At 38.1% G+C, this 20,200-nt stretch overlaps 1 protein-coding gene across 8 annotated transcripts in view; it reads left to right on the top strand.

Annotated features, from left to right (window-relative positions):
- Nucleotides 1-20,200, top strand: part of SVIL (supervillin) — a 100,636-nt gene that overhangs the window by 56,020 nt on the left and 24,416 nt on the right. For 2 of the 8 annotated variants that reach the window (XM_063303471.1, XM_063303470.1), the window contains 5 exons: nt 1,670-1,919; nt 3,836-4,388; nt 6,270-6,459; nt 9,265-9,397; nt 19,369-19,516. In XM_063303471.1, coding sequence (XP_063159541.1) covers nt 1,670-1,919; nt 3,836-4,388; nt 6,270-6,459; nt 9,265-9,397; nt 19,369-19,516 — 1,274 coding nt within the window. Of the gene's footprint in view, nt 1-1,669; nt 1,920-3,835; nt 4,389-6,269; nt 6,460-9,264; nt 9,398-14,284; nt 14,333-14,766; nt 14,845-16,651; nt 16,718-19,365; nt 19,517-20,200 lie in introns of all 8 variants that reach the window. The other 6 variants (XM_063303464.1, XM_063303466.1, XM_063303465.1 and 3 more) reach the window with 6 other exon arrangements.

Raw genomic sequence — 20,200 nt, 5'->3', positions numbered from 1 at the left:
GATTGATTAACAACTAGCCCCATCGCTCCTAGCCTTCTGGAGGAAGTTGAAGACCTGGCTCTGCCACTGGGCTTGGGGCAGGGAGGGGAATAGTCATACTTGGGGTTGGCTAGTACCTTGAAGTGCCCCTCCTACATAATGACTGAAGGAGACCACAGCCATCTGGATTTTATTAGATGGGGTAGTTGAGAAATTGTTTTAGAGGGATTTTATTGGAATTTTATTATATATTTATTGTTTTATATTGTAAACCGCCCAGAGTCCCTCCGGTCCGAGGAGATGGGCGGTGACAAATTTGACAAACAAACAAACAAACAAACAAATAAATAAATAAATAAAACTTTTTTACCCACATCGTACACCATTATAGCTCATCCTTCTATTCCTCTTGACTGTTTCCCAATGTCTCTGTATATTTATTGGGAGAATGTGTTTGGACCTAATAGCTCAAGGAAAATAGATAACGGAACTGGAGCAGAGATTGAACATTTAGAAGATAATATGGTTCTTAATCTACCCTGCCAGCTATGTAAAGTTCTGTATAATAAATAAAGGGCTTTTGGGGAGTGCCCAACTTTTGTATTTAACCAAAAAAGTAAAAGATAGAATTATAGGAATTTATAATTAAACTGATCCCACAAGTTTATGCTGTGTTTCCTGATAGACCCATAAATATCATGCATTCAGTTAATGCCTACTGCTGTCGTGCTGTAAACTTCCCCCGAAGTGTGAGAAATCTTGCTGTAGTTTTCTGAGTCATTCTCTCTCTCTCTCTCTCTCTCTCTGCTGTCTCTTTCTCTTACATGCACACACACACGCATGCTTATAAAGCCCAGACCAACACAGTGAACACAGAGAGTTTAGAGTAATTGCCATGTAACGGTGTTGCTGTCATTATTGCCTGTTTTGCATGTAGAGACTGATGCATGTGGTGCTCACTATAGCTCTTATGGAGCATCTGGGTCAGTCCTTCCTGCTCCTCCTCCTATGAGTTGGGCATGCTGCACAAAGATTAAAGTTTTCCCCACTTCCTTTTGCGGATGATACCAGCTAGAAAGACCACAGAAGCAGCAGCACTAGAAGAGATACTGTTTTTGCACAGTCAATATTTTTCTTAAATTATAGGCAATGAGTGGAAGACTAGTAAGATGGAAGATATCCCTAAGACTAAAACTGGATTCCTGCAAAAAAAAAAAAGTAAAATATGGTTTAAGAGTTTGGGCATTCATGAGGGCCTTGTGACTCTTTTATATACGTTAATATGAAAATGATACAAATGACTTGCTAAGTTCGTGACATGTAAGAATCAAAATGAGAGTCTCAAAGAAAAAACATTCAATTTAGTGGCTAGAGAGTTCAGAAGAGCATCTCACCAAAAGAACGTACTCTTCGTCTTGTGATGATACATATTTACACACCATAGATATGGTGCATGGCATAGGGCCAACATGGCTCTTTGGGGGTACATCACTATTAAAACTCGGCCCTTAGACAAGTATGGAATGTATCAGTCAGAAAAGGTAATGCAGATCCAACTGCACAAAACCAAGTTGCCAACACTTTGCTCTTGACTTTTCTTAGGTCTTGTCTGAAGCTTTCCTGATTTTTAAAAATTGTCTCATGTGGTGTTAAAGCTGCTAGGTATGCTGATTCTGAGGTTTCCTTTAAGGTTGCAAGCATCTGCACACCAAAAAACTTCAGCCAGAGAAGAAATAAAGGAAGCCAAAGATGGTGCTGAACAAGATCAGTCTGGAGAACCAGATTCTTCTACCCTGAGTTTGGCTGAAAAGATGGCCTTATTTAATAAATTGTCTCAACCGATAAAGGCGGTCTCTGTAAGGAAGAGAGGGGATCTTAGACAAAGGAGATCGAAAGCTCGCTATCAAACTCAGCCTGTCACTCTTGGAGAAGTTGAGCAGGTACAAATGCAAATGTTTTCTTCTGCTCACAGCTCAGCCGTGTCATGTTTATTCAGTAGAAATTAGCCACATGGAGTTTAATGGCCTCATTCGCCAAACTTGCTTGCATAAGAATGTGGTCCAGCTTGTCATCTGACAGATGCTCCAGTGCTGTTAATCAAGCTTTGTGATTAGTGTCTCAGCATGAACAGATAACCTCTTGTCAAGAGTCAGACTTTAAACCCCTAAACACATTTTTCTAATATTGCAATGTAGCTGTCAGTACAAAATTATTTATAATTTGCAAGCCAGTGAAGATAGGACAATATTGATCCTACATGATTTTTAATAAGAAGGTTATATCAGTAACCTAACTGCTGTGCTCTGCTTAGACTGACATTTCTAAATTCAAAGGCTGTCCCACATAAATTCTGTTACACTCCCAACTGTAAGTTCCTAAGGTGTGAAACTGGCAGTATCTGTCTTACTCAGGAAAACATGTATCATCCTAAGCAGATCTAAAGTTCTCCTAGTCACAACTCTAGCCCTGAACTCCCAAAGCTATATGCTTGCTCTTTAATTCTAAACATGTTTACTGGGTAACAAATAAATCCCTATTGGTTTAGGTACAAGTACACCATGAATTCTTTCCATACTGGAAATTTAACTTCAGAAACCCAGCTGCTGCTTGGAACCAACTTGTCTATAAATAGGGTAAACATGGGCTGTGGTTATCTTCAGAGCTTTAATGCTAACATTATTTGATGTTGCTGTTTTTATGTCCAATAATTGAATACAATTTTTATTACAATCAGTGACCAGTGCATATCCAGGAATTGCATCTACATTATTTTAATCTATATGTGACCAATATTGCTAAACTGACTTTCAAGGTTGAAAAATGATACAAATTGCAGATATCTTCTTTTAATGTTATGTTTCTTTTCCAGTGTTAGGGACCCATGATGGTATAGGTGTGTTGGGCTAATATGTATATATTCATGTTCTGCAGCAAAGAATAGTTTAAAAAACCTGTACATTCCATAAATTGTATATAAAAGTGATAGTACTAATAGTAAACCATACCTGTAGCTGAACTGTAGAATTAGAACGTAGAGGGTAATGCTTCCTGACCGTACATATAAGCACTTAGAAATGCAGTGTAAAGTATTTTTTCAAATTATGCTATTAAATTTTTATCCTACCATTCTTCTAACTTGCATACACGGTTCTCTCCCATCATTTTTTTCCATGCTTATCTCATGCAACCTTTGTAAGATAGATTGCGTGAAGAGGCTAGGTTCATACATTGTGCTAAACCAAAATGTGATTTGTTTGTATATTACTGTGCTATTCAATGCTTTATTTATTCAACCGAACATAGTTAAGCAAATCATGACTTAATGTGATATATGAACTCAATTGGAAAACTTTAGCTGAAAGTCGCCATGAATCTGAGACCTAGTTTGACCCTCTAATCCTCAGCTGGGGAACTTGTGGCCTTCCAAATGAATGCTAGACTTTAGCTAGCATAGTCAGAGATCAGGGCAATAGAAGATCTAATCCAGCATCATGGAAGGACTGAGGTTTCCCACTTCTGCTATGATGATATGCATCAGCCAATCAATATTTACAGCATGTTAAGAAAAGTAGGTTTGTGAAAATACAGTTCTCAGTTGATGAAAAGAGAACCTTTGAAATTTTTGAATTGTAGCTGTTTCCAGAAGCAGCATTTAAAAAATGTGGAATTATGGGAGAAGAGGAACAGAAAACACAGTTCACTTCTACTTCATTTTCACTGGTCCCATATGATTCTGTATGATCATGAGGCCAACTCAATATCTGAAAGGATAAGATAATGAATAGTTAGCATAATTGCTGTATATTGAAGTTTTGCTTGTAGACAACCAGTTTTAGGTCTCTGTTTCACTCCATAGGTACAAAGTGACAGTGAGAAGATTACTCCTTTGTCTCCAACTACTAAAATGTCCGTTTCAACCATGGCATCTGCCTTGCCACCAGTATATAGTAAAGATCTGTATGTGAAGGCAGCAGAAGACCAGATGGTCAGTAAATCTGATTCCAGATACCATTCTTCAGTGGAAAAGATGGATTTGCCATTAAAAAACACCCTGAAAACAGAATTGTGGCAGCCTTCAGTAGAAGTGAGGGAGAGCAATCAACAGTTGAGAGTGCATGAAGAGACAGAGCCCAAGGAATTTGTAAAATGGGAAATGAATGGCATAAGAAAGCATAGCTCCTTTGAGGAAGAGCCCCCACATCCTGTTCCTGATAAAACAGTGGACTACAACAAAGAGATAAAATATGCATTCCCAAGAAAAAACAGCATGGAATTGCGTAGCCCACAGTCTCTTTGTGAGTGTACTGAAGAAAAGGTCACTGACATCCTGCCAGAGAAACAAGGAGTCAAAGGGCAGTCCTTTGAGGAGATTATGGAGTGTGAAGGAATTGCCACGGACTCGCTGAGAGGTAAATGGTTCACTTCCAGCCCTTTGTAAATCTTGGTCTCCTCATTATATGAATTTTAATCAACATTCAACTCCCAGTGAGTGTGTGTTACGTATTTTTATATGTATGAGTGAGAATGAAATTAGTAAAAATGGATTTAAACAACATGCCCTAGTAAACCACAACTTAAGACCAAAACTCCCTCCTCCCCTTTATAACTTATAAATAAGCATTTTTACATGCTGCCTGATTAACTGGAGCACATTTTGAGTTAGTTGCCTGATTAATCAATTAAATATTTCTATTGTAAATTCAGTGTGTGATATAACCTACAAGTAGTTACTCTCAGGAAATCTATTTGATCATCAAATGCAGCAGTTAGATTTATTCCTCTTTAATAAAATCAACTGAGATATTTTCATATCAATCTTCCATAGTTTTTCCTGGGGGAAAAAACTGCAATGTAGCATGCATTTTCTGATTTCAAAAACCAACTGAAAATTCTTTCTGTAAAAAATTGTCTCTTCGTTCAGTGAATGTATTATTTGTAAACCATGGCTTATGACTTACTATATTGTGCACATCAAGCCAATTGAGATTTAGTCAACAAACTATGGCCTGGCATAATATGTGAACCAAAACAGCATTTGAATATTTGTGCAAGATATTAAAACATATTTCTTACTGTAAGAAGAAGGTCTAACATACAGTCAACACTGGTTGACGTTTAGTTCTAAATATTTACCCATTTCTTAACAATCATTAGACTATTTGTTTTCTGATATAAAAGCCTTCCATGCTGCAGTTATTTCATTCCCTGACAACAGAACAATCTCTACCTTATCGCTTGTAGTGTTACAGAGCAAATTTTTAAAGCAAACTAGAGTGTATTCCTTTCTGAGCAAAGCTGAGAAACGTTGAAAAATCAGCTTTCACCCATGGTGTTTTTAACTTTACAAGGAAATAAGAACAAAGAAATCTAATATTCTTTTCACGGTTCCTTTTTATGTGGTATAGGAAAAAAATGTACCAATTCGTTCACCAGGGAAAATCTACTAGATAATTCAGCAATCACCTTATAGAGAACACAATTTTTTATAACGTCTCTTAGTATAGTGGCATATTTTATATATTTAAAGAAGAGCTGGTATGATTTAGTGACTTAGAATTGGCCTTACAGATCCAAGTGTTGATCAAGTTCAGCTTCCCTACTAAGATGAGCAGAAGCACTAAGCAAGGAGTATAAATAGTCCATGGTCTTTGGATTTTCCAGCAATCCATCATCCAAAATCTAACCAGTGCTAAAATCAACCCACATTAATTAAGTGCTGCCACCTGCTGAGAAATATTTGTTATTTATAATCCGGACAAATTGGAAAATTACTAAGAAAAAACAATGAAAATAAGATGAATAAATAACGCTTGAATAACATGAAAGATATCATAGTCACTATCCCACTGTGAACTGGGCATTTAAAATTAAATTTATTGCAAAAGTAGAAACAATGTGTTAGCAGCGCTTAGCATCTCAAGCACTTGAAAAAGTGATTTTGTGGTTTGCAGCATCTGGAAATGTGAGAATCACGCCTGTCTCCCACATTCAAAGCAGCTACGTCTTTTCCTAGGCAGACCAAGATTATAAGATTGTCTGGAAAGTTGAAAAACCGCATCCATGCTTGTACATGTCCATGCAGTCACCAGGAGTGAATCAACCTGAGAAAGACTTTTATCATTATTATTTTTTAAAAGCTGCAATAATCTATTAAGTGTGAGGACAAGCACTTAATTTTCAGTTATGAGTAATATAATGACTTATAAAAAGAAGTCATTTATCAATTTAACTGATGTAATGTGCAGGAGGTTCTTGCAATGAAGCACTAATGCTGAATTTCTTCCCTTCAGAGAATGATGAGCCATCTTCAGAATTTAGAGCATCAGCAACCAAGAGTGTTTCTCGGTCCGCAGCAATGCTATCCTCTAGGCAGCAGGAAACCTTTGATCTGTTAGGAAAAGTAGACTTCAGTGAGAGTAAAGCTGAAATAACAGAGGATATCCTTGATGCATCCAGCAAAACTATGTCCATTAAAGAAAGGTAAATAGACTGTTCTGAGTGTATGATTATCCCCTTATTTCTAGTAGGAGTATAATTCAGTAATGACACAGAAGAGCATTCCTTGTGGAATATCTTCATCTCTATATATTTTAAACCACCTTTTTGACTGTTAAAAATAGGACAATGTGATAAATCAAGCCTCTCGGATAGTTAATTTTTTAAGAAAAGCGTCCTTGCAAATATGATAAATCAAAGCTTGAAATGTGTTTTTCGTTAGACAGTTGAATAAATGGTTCAACTTTAAGAAGAGCAAATCAAGAAATTGCTTATTATAGTTATCCTATAGTTGTCAAAATATAGCTTTGGGTGCAGACTCACATTTTGTGAGTCTCCTACTCTTTTAGACAAAGAGATTTTTTTGTGGCACGAAAGTATGTTGTCAGTATCCAACTGAAAAAATGTTATGCTTTGCTCTATCCATATGATGGAGAATGAATTATAGCAATTGAACAAACACATATATTACAATACACCATTCAACATCTGTGTAAAATTTAAGTTATCATGGCATAGTTTCCTTTTAAGCATACATTATATACAATTCCTAATACAGCTGTTTTTTGGCTGTTGGCCACACAAAGTTATCTTTCTTCCATGGCAGGATTACAATATAAAAATTATAATTCCTTCCTTTTAGTAACATTCTGAAAGTTTCTGTTAAGTTTCTGATTTTCATATAGTAAGAAGTTTGGCTTGGTATAATTCAGGGCATGTATTTTGTTCTTACTTTTAAACAAGGAAGAGACATTTGCATGCTGCATGCAGAATTGGGACTAGTCACTAGTGCAATATTTGCCACATTCATGAATTTCATGATGGGAAAATATTATGGTGTCATCTCAACAATGTCCCTAGGAGGCCAGTGTTTCATGTATTCAGTACAATCCTATGGAGGAGGACTGCTGCTCATTATTTCTGGGGGAGGAATTGGAAAAACAATGGCTGGGCAAGGTGACAGAGGATATTAATCTTCATGTCAGTCTGTTGCAGAACCTCTGGCTTCTCCTGAGCTGTTGAATGAGCACATTAAATCCATCAAAGAGAGGAAAACAAACCTCTCTTGAACAAGAGAGAAGAGCGGGCATTATTTCTCCTGTCTTATTTCTTTGAACGTGATGGAATGCTCAGTTCCACATAACTTAACACTTATTATTGGGATGGAAAAGTGAGGATAATTTTTATTCCAACCGCAGTATGCACCCATATTTATACAAAAACACGTGTGCATGTGTGTGTATACTTGCCATATGGCAGAGGTGTCAGATTAAGTTCAAGTGATTTGCTAATTGGCTGCCGGAGTAGAGGGTACAGCTGTGTATATTATTGTCTACATTATGAGTTATCTTTTTTATCTTCTTGTTTATTGATACATTGCCCATCGCTCTTGCATCATCTATAGAATGAATCTGTGATTTCCTTAAGGGCCAGACTGAGTTTGTTTATAATCATACTGTAATTCTTGTAATGGCAGATAATATTTTATATTGTTTATTTGTCTTTTAACATTATTTTTTGTATTATGTCAGTCACTTAAGGTTTCCTTTTTTGTAAGGGAAAATGGGCAATACAGATAAGCAACATGAAATAGAAGAAGAGTAATACTCCATTAACAATAGAAAAGTATGCTTGAATTCATTTATCTGTCCTTATGTTTAGTTTGGTAAGGGAGTAAGGAGCTTTAAAAAAAAACTCTTGGAAAGAAGTGGGCTTTCATTTGAGAAAAGGGAAGGAGAAAACATCAAGTAGAGACTGAACTGGGACAGTATCCTCTGCTGATTAAATTCAGTGCTCCTTTTCTCAGTCTTACTTTGAAATTGCCACCAAGGTACTGCATTTCTTGGATGCCCTTTGTTAAAGGCACTTTTGTTTGTATGAGACACAGCACCAATGCCCCCACATATACACAGTTCAGGAATAGGATGTGATCAGGATTGAGAAACCAGCTCCAAATGAGGACTGGAAAGTAAACAAAACTTCCTTCATTTTGGGTCTGATTCCCACCCCCCTTCACCACCAGCTATGCCTGCCCCAAGATTCTCCTCTTTTTAGCCTTCCTTTTTTCTGAAAGGGAGTAAGAGAAGCTGCCAACTTTTAAAAACTAAGATTTATTTAATAAGGAGAGGGTAACCAGTCTTCTTAGGGCTTTGTTTCCAGACCCCTCACCATTTGGTAGCCCTTGTCTGAATTTGTTCCACTGTCCTTTTTGAACTGTGATGCCCAGAACTGGATTCAGTACTCCAAGTGGTATCTGACCAGGGCAGAGTAGATCTGAACTGTATGCTCTTGTTAATGCACCCAACAATAGCAGCATTCTGATTATTTCTGCTGTTTCAATTTTACTTGTCAGTCTGAGTTTCATTGGCTCCTGCCAGAATAATTGTAAGACAAAGAAGAATGTCATTTTGATATTTAAGAGAGCACAACTCTCCATATATTTTCTGAAAGAAGAGCTTAAGATCACTTGTTACTGGGTTTTTGTTTGTATGTGACATCTAAATGATCCAAGATTCACTGTATCTATGTCAGATATATTACTTTTCTTTAAGGATTGTATCATGGGTTAGCTAACCATTTTTCGGTACAGTATACACTAAAATACGAAGTATGATTATGTCAAAGAGTAAGGTTTCAAAAAGTCAGAATTAGCTTTGTCTCCATGATTGAATGGCACCCTCAGTGGAACACATGAGGTTACTTCACACACTTTACATTAATGGATCCAACCAAGTCCATCTTTCTTTCTTCCTTTCTTTCTTTCTTTCTTTCTTTCTTCCCCTCTTTCAGGCTGGCACTTCTAAAGAAGAGCGGTGAGGAAAACTGGAAAAACAGATTGAATAAAAAGCCGGAGTACGGCCAAGCATCAGGCGTTGAGCATGGCCCTCAGCTGCAGGAGAAGGAGCAGCTATTATCAAAGAAGGTACAGTTCCCCATATTTGGAAATAGCATTCCTCTTTAAAATGTCCTTTTTTTTCCTCTCCAAAAGTTTCTGTTGTGGGGAAGAACTTCTAAAAAGACAAAATTTCTATATACTATAGAATCATTAATCATTCTTACAGTATTTAAATTGGCCATATCATAAATTTAAGTATCTTTATGGTTTCCATGGTGTAGCCACATTGGTTTGCCAAAAACAGTGATCATTATACAATACTTTTATGTGACAGTCTGCCAGAAATGATCTATACAAATTTATGCCACAATAAATCATGTACTTTTAAGGTCCTGCAGTAGTCTAGGGTTTTTATATTTCTTGAAGTATTGATGAAGAATACATTCGTTCTCTGGTTTTATTAGAAGGTAAGATATGATCCAGAACTGTTCATATGTTAGGATTTTATCTCTCCCCAAGGTTCAAAATTTTTAAAATGCTCTGAGAATATACTCCTGTAGCACATCCTGGATTTGATTTTATGTCGGTTGGTATCTGTCATCCCCCTCCTTCAACTCCCCCCAGCTGCATATTCCCCGCCCCCCACCTCTGCCCTTTTGGATGCCCTGCACCCTGGCTTGCGGGACAGCAAGCAGCCTGAGAACTGCACAGCTCTGGGCTGCTTGCCACACTGCAGCTCAGGGGCTTCTTGGGGCCACAGCCACCCCGGGAAGCCCAGCTGCCCCAGCCCAGCCCCAGCTGCCCTCACCACCCTACAATCCAAGGCCCCTGACACCCTGCACTCCACCACCTCAACTGACCTTCGCTGTCTTCTTGCTCCTGCTGCTTACGAGGCGTGCTCGGCCTGGCGCTTCGTGAGGCAGCTGCTGGCCACGTGAAGCCTTCTTCCCCAGGTCCTGCAAGGAAACCACCATGCGTGACCTTGGGAAGGAAGCCTCGTGTGGCCAGTAGCTGCCTTGCAAAGGGTCAGGCTGGGCGTGCTTGGTCGGGAGCAGGAGCAAGAAAATGATGAAGGGCAGCAGGGGCGGCAGAGTGCAGGGGCCAAAAGAGCACAGAGGGGAAGATGGGTGGGGGAGTTGAAGTGCCTCTGCGGTCGTAAATGTGGTCGGGCTGCCAAACGCCTGATTTTGATCATGTGACTGTGGGGGCACTGCAATGGCTGTAACTTCAGGGACTGGGCGTAAGTGCCATTCATTCAGTGCTGCCATAACTTCTAATGGTCGCTGAACGACTGGTCGTAACACAAGGACTACCTGTAGGAGCACCCAGGCAGCAGCAGTGGTGACCAATTGCCTGCTCAGTCCATCCTTTGGGTCCACCTAGAGAGCAGCGCCATGCCTAGCTGCTTGGTGACAGCAGTGCTTCCCCAGCGGCTGCACAGGCACTTGCTTTCCTCTCTTCCTGTTGCAGCTACCAAGCCATCTCATTGCAAGTTTCTTGTTTCAGCCCCATAGCTTTCCCTTAGAATGAGAAGTGGCCTAATGGCCCAGAAGCCACTCTTTCTTTAAATGTGCATAAAAGTGCACACAGGTTCTGCATAGGTGGGGATTGTGCAGGCAGCATTCTGCCTATCTTTTCTGGACATGAGAGCTCAACAGCATTGTTCTCAATGGGATTTTAAAAGCAGGGGCAGTAATATTTCTCCAGTCAGCTTCCGCCCAAATCGTACAAGCACAGAACTGTTTTTTAAAAAGGGGGACTGGAGTGGGGTGGACATTTTTTAAAATGTTCTTTTGTTGTAGAATTTTGATGAGGGGATTATTCTTGTGGGAGAATCTGTGATAGTTCAGGGGACAAGGCTGAATTATGCCTTTTGCACTCTTATTGGCTGGCTGCAGCGGGGGAGCGTCCATCTGCTCACAGTAATTAGAGGATTCTCACTGGATTTCTAGGCCAACAGGAGCTAACATAATCTCATGGCTGGCTTCAAAATAGTGTGCAGGAACTATGGAATGGAATTGGTGCTAAACAGAAGTGCCCGTAAGCATCACCCAGATACAGTGAAAGAAAAACGCATTTGCCTAAAACGTGTATGAGCTGATTTATCTGTACAGATGTAAATTTAGGTATCCAAGTTCCATGTTGCTTAGGTTCTAAGAAGCAAAGTTTTAAACTTGCTCTGCAAACCTAACTGGTGCAGTTGCTTCAATAGAGGTGTATCTTGTGAATTGCCAGGTATCCCACTGACCAAACTGACCAATGATTTCTGCACCAATTGCAGCTTCTTGATCAAGTGCAAAAGAAGCCCGACATACAGCACATCACATAATTTAAACCTCAGTTTACCAACGTTGGAACTGGTTCATTCCTGTCTGGGAAACCAAAGCTGCCAATAGGCTCCCTTAGCCCTAGAGCTTGTTTGGGCCTCCAGCACTGGGATGACCTTAGGAATACCTCAGCTATGTACCTGTTCTTTCTGAGAGTGTAACCCCATTTAGCATAGGCAAGCTCCACCTACAATCAGGATTCAATCTCAGTTTATTGACCTCGTCCACTACATCAGTACATCCAGACTCTAGTTCAGAACATCCAACTTCTCCTGATTCATAAGGAGAAGAAGAGCTGAACACTGTCAGCTCATTGACAACACCTAACCTAAATAGTACTGCAGATAAAATAGTGGCATGAGATAACCTGTAGTGCTGCTTGCGGGGTGCAGAGGTACAGTCGCCCAATTCTACTCCTTGAGACCATGCCTGCGAGTTGGTGAGGAACCAGTGTAGCACAACACTTCCAACCCTGAATCCACAGAAACAGTCCTGGAGAATACTGTAGTCATCTATATGAAAACTGCTGAGTGAATAGGCAAGATCAATAGAGACCCATTTCTCTATTTCTTTGCTGGAGGTTATGTATCAGGGCAACCATGGTTGATTCAGTCCTAAGGCTAGTGATGAACCCAATCTGAAAAGGATTGTGTTTCTTGACATGCCAGACTGCATGTATTAACTAAAAGTTGTAAACATTTCTGAGGTTTTATATATATATACAGTGTGTGTGTGTGTGTGTGTGTGTGTATTATATAACACATAGCTAAGATTACTGCAACTGGAATGCCAATTCATTGCAATTTTACGATCACTGATAACCAGCTTTACATTCCAGATGACAGTTTTTGGACAAAATTCTTTTGTGGGAATGGGTTATGAATTCTTTTTAAGATAGTAGCATTCAACTTCTCTGAGGCCCTCTTTTACAGTCTGGTGTTCTTTATATTTTAGAAATGACAGTGTTATTTCTAGAAACAGCATGGCTTAAAAAATCTTAAATCCTGGCCTAATTATAACTTCTTCTCTCCTTCAACTTATGGATGCTGTTAGTCAGTTGTTGGTGCATGCTATTAGGTAATAATGGAACAGTATATGATTTTGCTTGGTATGATTTGCATGTACCTTGATACATAAGATACAATAGCAGCCTGAAGCACCACTAAATATAAATGACATTGGAGTAAATCTGGAATGGTTTTAAGCGATAAAATGGTGCCACCAAATGCTTGAATAAACTTTAATCACTAACCTTTTAGTTAATATTGTAAATGTTCTGGAAATTAAAGACAGCCCTAAAATATTTAAATTTGAAAAATAAATAAATACAATTTAGGCATGTTAACGCTTTCAAAGAATGTAAGAAACATCACACTTTAATGGTTTTTAGAGTGCTTACACAATAGTATGTGGGAATGACCTTGGGAGATGGGGGGGAAGAATCACAGCCAGAAGAACGGTCAGATAAGAGGCAGCTTAACCCACAGAAGGAATGTGGGCATGGCAAACGTCTTAGAAGGGACACCCCCGCCCCCCAGTTTCTTGGGCTGTAAAGGCGATGGGGGAGAAATGTGCTTTCAGACTTGCAAGATTCTGTTAATGTAATGTTACAAGAAAGTAGAATTAGTACATCTGGGCATGCTTCTGGACTGTCTCACAAGGCTGAAAATTTATTAAAACATAAATAAGACATTTCTTCAGAATGAGGAATTTCAAAAGTTGATAGCTGTAAAATCTAACCTAACCCTTTTAAATGCAAATGTTTTAATCTAAAATTGAGTTGTATGGTGCATATTAGTATGCAGGCCATTATGATTTATGGAAAAACTAGTTCAGAAATAATAAAATATTTTAAATAAATGTTTTGATAGAAATATGTTCACTATTGCATATGCCAATCTTCATGATATCAACAGTAGTTGGTAATAGATATATAAGGATCAATTGTGCCCATCTGCTAAAAGGCACAATAGTTGTGGCAATTTTTTACTGGATTAGGGCACACTAATTGTTAATTTGTATGTATGAAGTTGTAATTGGTTTAATATTTTTAAAATCTCCAGATAGGAATAAAATTGTATCTGAAGCAGTTCTGTTTTCAAATTTTTAATTCTTTTCCCCTCCTTCCATGTTTTCACAATCATACAAGAAAAAAACCCAGATCCTCTCTGTTAGATTAGCTTTTCCAATATTGAAATGACCACTCTTTATTACACTAGATTAGAGCACTAGATAATTTACTGAGCTTGGGGTCATTATGTCAGAAGATTAATCAAACAAAAGGATTTTCAATTTCATTTTATTGCAGCAAAGACCTCTTGCGAAAGATTAATCTTTCAAAACTTATCAAAAACTAAAAATGATCTTTGCAAAGTTGTACAGAAAGAGAAGTGATGATTGAGAATTATTATTGTATAAAGTGTAAGTATCTTTTTAAAAAAGAGGGGGTTAGCAAATGCAATGTCCCTCTAGCTATCAGTTGGCAGCCTGCTTTGCTATTGACATTTTTACCAATTTTTTGCTGTACCTGCCTTTCCCTGGGTTTTTAATCAGATAGGGAACCGTAGCATCCAGAACACTAGGTAGTTTTTCCAACTTCTCCTTTCTGTCATTCTCTGCAATGTTTCCTGTTTGTTTCAACCTGTAGGAAGAAGGAGGAGGTTCAGATGATAATGGCATGTCTAAGCTGCTTTGGGTAAGCCTGACATGAATGCAAAGCGGTTATTCTAGGCACGCAGGCTTATTGGTTTCCGGGTATTGTCAGCTGCATTTTCAGGCTCTACATGGTAGCAGTTCATCAAAATCATGGGCAGTTCTTTGTTTCCAGCAAGAGCCAAACACATTATTGGTGTGGTTAAAATTCTCCATGCTTGCCTCCTTCAAATTTCTCTATCATCATTAATCCTTTCCATGATTGCATGTGAGTGGCTGTAATAAATAGAATATTCTTGCATGGATTTTCGTGTTTGATTATTATGGCATATTGCCTCGATAGGCAAACCCTGAAACATTGTAAGAACTTCCATCAATTATTTGACATAATCTCATTTCTTCTTCTCCTCTTACTGTCTAACATACCATTTCCATGTCTTTCTAATTCTCTCATATGCTTCTGGCCCCTGTTCATAGGAACCTGTCTATGCTTCTACCTATTCTCCTGCTATACTTGCTGCCCATAAACTTCATTCCTTCGTACCTATTGATCAGGTGAGCAAATCCTGCTACTCTAGGCCAGGCCTTGCACTGATGTGTTGAGCACCTGTTCAACAACCTGGTTTTCCCCACCTCCAGGTATATCAGATAACAGCTCTTCCAGCTGGGAGTTCTTAGAATTGTAATCCAATATATCTACAGGTTGGGGAAGGTTGTACAGAGTATGTATCCTTTCTTCTATTCACCCTCTCCTTTTATCTCCTTTTAGTTCTAGCCCATTTCCTAGAGATCAGTGGTACAAACATAGTAGATCATTATACACTATTTCCCAATATAAAATGGTTTGGGGGCGTGTCTTTGAGTCAATCTCGACACCTTTCTTGGCAACATTTTCAGAACTGGTGCACTATTGCCTTCTTCCTAGGACTGAGAATGACTGGCCCAAGGTCACCCAGCTGGCTTTGTGCCTAAGGTGGGACTAGAACTCACCATCTCCCGGTTTCTAGCCTGGTGCCTTAACAATTATACCAAACTGGCTCTCATATTATCAGTAGTTAAATATATCCTAGTTTTCATTCAAATTAGGGATTCAAACTAAATTTTGAATTACAGTATGGTACAAATCTGTATAAAGCACTTTTTTTTTTCCAAAAGTCCAAGTTTTCTTTGATTTTTAGAAATTCTAAAGATAGTTTATTCTAGTAATGAATATTTCTACCATTCACATATTTTCAGTAATTTTTACATAAATTGACAAGGACAGAATGGGGATCTTGCTCCTTTGCAAATTCTTTTCATCCTATGTGTCTAATAGAGTTGTGCAGCAATTGGATTTGACTCCAAAAAGGTTCTTCAGGGCACATGGAAGTGTAAACATAGCACTTATCTACAGTTCTTTGAAGCAACCATGTCTTTTCCCAGAATCATACAGCTGCCCTCTGCAGTTATTACCTGTTCCCAGGAAAAGATGGGGTTGCTTGAAATGTTGTAGGTGGATGCTATATGCTTACCCTAGAGCACCTTTTTGAAATCAGTTGCACTAATATGTATACCTGAGCTTCCAGCACAGATAGGGAATATACCGTATAGTGGTTCAACTTTTGGTGTGAACCAAATTCTGTAGCTCTTTAATCCTAAATCCCAAACTGCTTACCTCTATAATCCTAAAGTCAGAAGCCAGCAATAGCGGAAGTAATGGTTTGTTTACTTAATATATTTTATGTTTCCATAGTCAAAAGTACTTCAAGAGTTACTTGCATATGATCAGTAACATACAATACCCATAAGCTGGTCATCTAAAAGGAAAGGGAGGAAGAAAACAAGCATTGTTAGAACCCATGAACAATCTTAGAGTATTCTAATAAAAATAACTTAGTGAAGGAAAAAAAGAGCCCGATAGACTTTGTCTTTCAACAGAACCAGTGGAATTACGCTGTTTCCCATTTTTTCATCTTCAGAAGTCTGCCTAATCACATTGTCCACTATAAGCATCTTCACTCATCACTATCTTATTATTCTGGACGTTGCTTACCTCTTTTTCTCTGAAACAAATTCAGGTCTTCCGAATACATCTAGGAACCCTGTACATTTAGTATAAGAAGAATCTAGTAGATTGAACCAAGCTTCTGTGTTAGTAGCTAGATTTCAAAGCTAGATTTTGCATTATCTTTGTAGATAACATTTAACAGTCACAAACACAAGCCGTTGCTTGACGTTCTAGGTTTAAATTACAATAGCTTCACTCCGTATTGCCTTAACTGTTCAGTTGGGAGGTGGGGCATCTTGGACTTCCTTCTTCAGTTCCGAACCTGCTTCTGTGCTGTGTCTCTCTTTCTGATACTTCCATTTCTTTTTCCTTAAGGTCAGTAGTGCTAGTTTGAACCAGCCAACCCCACTGGTGTTTGAGTGTCACCCTTGGAGATGGAAGGTGAAATATTGCCTTTTCTGCCCGTTTCTTTAGCTGAGCAAGCAGTTTTGAAAAGCAATGATTTCTAGTGATTGGTTGTACTGGGTACATTTCTCAGCATATGCAGCTGCATTATTTGCGTGGCTGGGTTTCAGTTGTGCAGACTCAAAATCTTTGTAGTCTGGTGAGCCCAAATGCATGCAAATGGCACTTCCAGGCTACATCTATATTAAAAACCATATTAGAAACAGGCCTTACGCTATTACAGGAACACATTTATTTTACTTTGTTCTGTACTCTTCCTTTCTTTAACCTTCGTATGCTGTGGTGCCGTCCCAAAGATCTCTCCGTTGTACTTTTTGTGTTTTCCACTATGCAATGGTTCATCGTTGTTTATAAGTTCAGAAGTTAATATGATCTTGATTAGATCACATTTGGGGTATCTGATCAAATATTCGCAGCTCAGGAATGGATAGGCTTAACTTTACGCACCATTTGCCTTCTATTTTATTCAATTCTGAATTGTATGCCCAAAGCTGGTGATTATGACCAGAATGATGATTTATCCAGATGACAAGATAAAGTATATGTCCAGAACCTATGGTTATAGGTTCATAAGTCTTACTGTTGAATGCATGGGTAGTATTTAAATTGAATTTCAATGCCAAATAAATAAAGTAAGAGTTGTTTGGGGTCAGGCAGCATCAAATTGAATAAATAAATTAATAAACTTAGTTTAATGCTGTAGTCCCATTTGATTTTTTTGTTCTGACCTCATCCAGTTTTTGAAATGCAGCCCCTTGTACACCCCTTAAACATCAAGTGTGACTTTTGGCCAATAGAAGGCTTGCATCCTTCTCGGAGGAAGTTTTGTATTATATGATTTTGCTCATTTGTTCATTTGTGCTAGACTCTACACTTTATTGTGTAATGTGTACGTGGCTGCTTTGTTTTGGTCAGGGGAAGTGAAGCTGGAGTATGTGGGAGTGTTGTATGATGGTACAAATACAGAATATTTTGTCAGGCGCCTGTAAAAATGTATTTACTTCTGAACTGATGGTCCATACCATTTAGTGGGGTAGCACTGTTTGTAACAGTATATATGAATTTGTTTCATGTGTGTATATTTTGTCTTGTTTTTATAACAAGCATAAACTTTCTTGTCAATCCTTTTCTTCTTCTGGACTTTGCTGATTTCTTGTTGCATTAATATTTTTGTCACTCTTTTTGGACTAGTAGAGTAAATATTCGCACATAGCTAATACAAAAATTTGCAACATTAATTTTTTAACACAACTTTGTATCCAAATAGACCAAATGCCCTACTGTGTTCATTATAAAGCAGTTGCATATGCAAATAAAGAAAGGAATAGAACAGGAAACAAAATTATCTTCCAGGCATTCCAAAACTGGCATAAGATTCTATACTGGTAAATACAAAACGGCCTTGAACTGATTTGGTTCTACTAGAAATCCTTCACTTTAGCAAAGGAGTTACCAGTTAAATATAGCTAGTATTTTTTATTATTTTTCTGCCTTTATTTTTAATAAAATATGTAGCAAGTAACTTGGTTGTGACAGAAAGTGATTACTGAAGCTAAACAAGTTGGAGGAACCAATTTAGTTAAACAACTTCTTAATATTTAATCTAGATCAGTATTTCTCAACCTTGGCAGCTTGAAGATGTGTGGACTTCAACTCCCAGAATTCCCCAGCCAGCTACTTCAACTTCTGGGAGTCGGAGTCCACACAACTTCAGGCTGCCAAGGTTGAGAAACACTGATCTAGATGCTTCTCACTAAATCTTGAAGTTATTGTACAGTAGGTGAAATATAGGTAGGTTCATTCACCAAGTGGTAATTAGTGCCATGCACACACAAGATAGGAGAAATTGGTCATTAGGACCACCAGTTTATATTTTAAGAGAATTATTTCTTGTCACATTGGTGCTAAAGTAAAGATAATACAATTGTCACAAAGTAGGCGAATGCTACTGGAGGATTGCTGATTAAAATGGAAATATTACCACTTGATAAATGGACTGCTTTTATCTCATAAAAAGGCAAAATTTGCATGCTCCCAGACAATGCCAACTGCTTTTTTCCCCCCTTTATGAAGAGTAGATACACTGCACATAGCAATCAGGTGAAAAAACCAAATAGTGAGCATGCACATCTATGTCTATTTACATATTTAAATTAAATAAATAACCAGGTTTTCCAAGGGGGCTATACAATATACACACATATGCATATCATATAAAAAGGAATGAGGCTTGATGCAGCTTTGAGAAAATAAACAGTTTTGTGGTATCACAAAGGACAGACTGTTTAGAACATTACAAATTCAATATCTGGCATTTCCAGGTAGCTTAAATGGCAGGTGAGAGGAAAACACTCTTGCTGGATACCTTGGAGAAGATCATAATATATGAAGCAGATCAAGGCTGTGATGCGGCTTGCAGCAATTTTATAGACGCATTATGTTTTGAAGGCCTGAAAAGGATCTTTTGCTGTATTCAGTTGTATTATAACAGAAAATAAATACAGAGCACTTTGACGTCTTTAAAGTTCAGAATTTCAGTATAGCTATCTGAAACCCTAATCTGATTACATCGTCTTACAAAAAGGGACATAAAATACTGATAACTACATCTGTCTCTGAAAAAGCAGAGGATGATGGATACCTGTGAAAATCAAATGACAATTGAAGAAAGGAAGCAGTTAATAAGTGTTCGAGAAGAAGCTTGGAAAGCCAAAGGTAAAGGAGCATCCAATGACTCCACCCAGTTTACAGTGGCTGGCAGAATGGTCAAGAAAGGTCAGTAAATTATTTATCCGTTGTATCTGGATTTTAAAAACGTTAGGAACCAGAAGCAACCAATAAAGTTTTTGCCAAGGAATTGTGTTGCTTTCATTTCCGGAAGTTACTTTTTTCATTTTGGTCTGCATATTATTTAAGGAGTCATTTCGGTTATACTAAAAACTCAGTAGGATAGGATAGCAACAGCAAACTATTTGTGTTCTCAAGTCTGCAGTGCTTTTACTGTCTTGATATACATAATTGGTTGCCATTGAAATAAAAAAACAAAATGCAGAATAAGTGGGTGAGCAAGCTGATCACATCTCATGAAACCATTTAAACGGAATATACTATTTTTAGGACGCATTTGTATTTTCTTTGGGTAGCTTAACTGATGGGCTTTTCTATTAGGAATAAAGAAACTGCCTTGGTTTCTGTGTGGATATTGGTTTAGGAACACAGCTGTCAGTGAAAACCCAGTGAAGAAATGAAAACACTGGGCAGCTTTTAGTCTAGTTCACAAGCAGGCAGTCTGTGTTCCTCCAGATGTTGCTTAGCTGAAACATTAGTATCCCTTAACAGTTGCCATTTTTATACAAAGCTGGCTGGAATTATAGTTTAACAACATATTGGAGGGCCAGAAATGTCTCATTCTTGGTATACCTTGTTATAGGAATAACCATTTGTCCCAGAGGTACTAAG

This window comes from Candoia aspera, chromosome 4 (genome assembly GCF_035149785.1).
Source record: "Candoia aspera isolate rCanAsp1 chromosome 4, rCanAsp1.hap2, whole genome shotgun sequence".
In the NCBI taxonomy this organism is placed as follows: Eukaryota; Metazoa; Chordata; class Lepidosauria; order Squamata; family Boidae; genus Candoia; species Candoia aspera.
The sequence above is the reverse complement of the archived record's forward strand: the minus strand, read 5'-3'. Positions and strand labels throughout refer to the sequence as shown.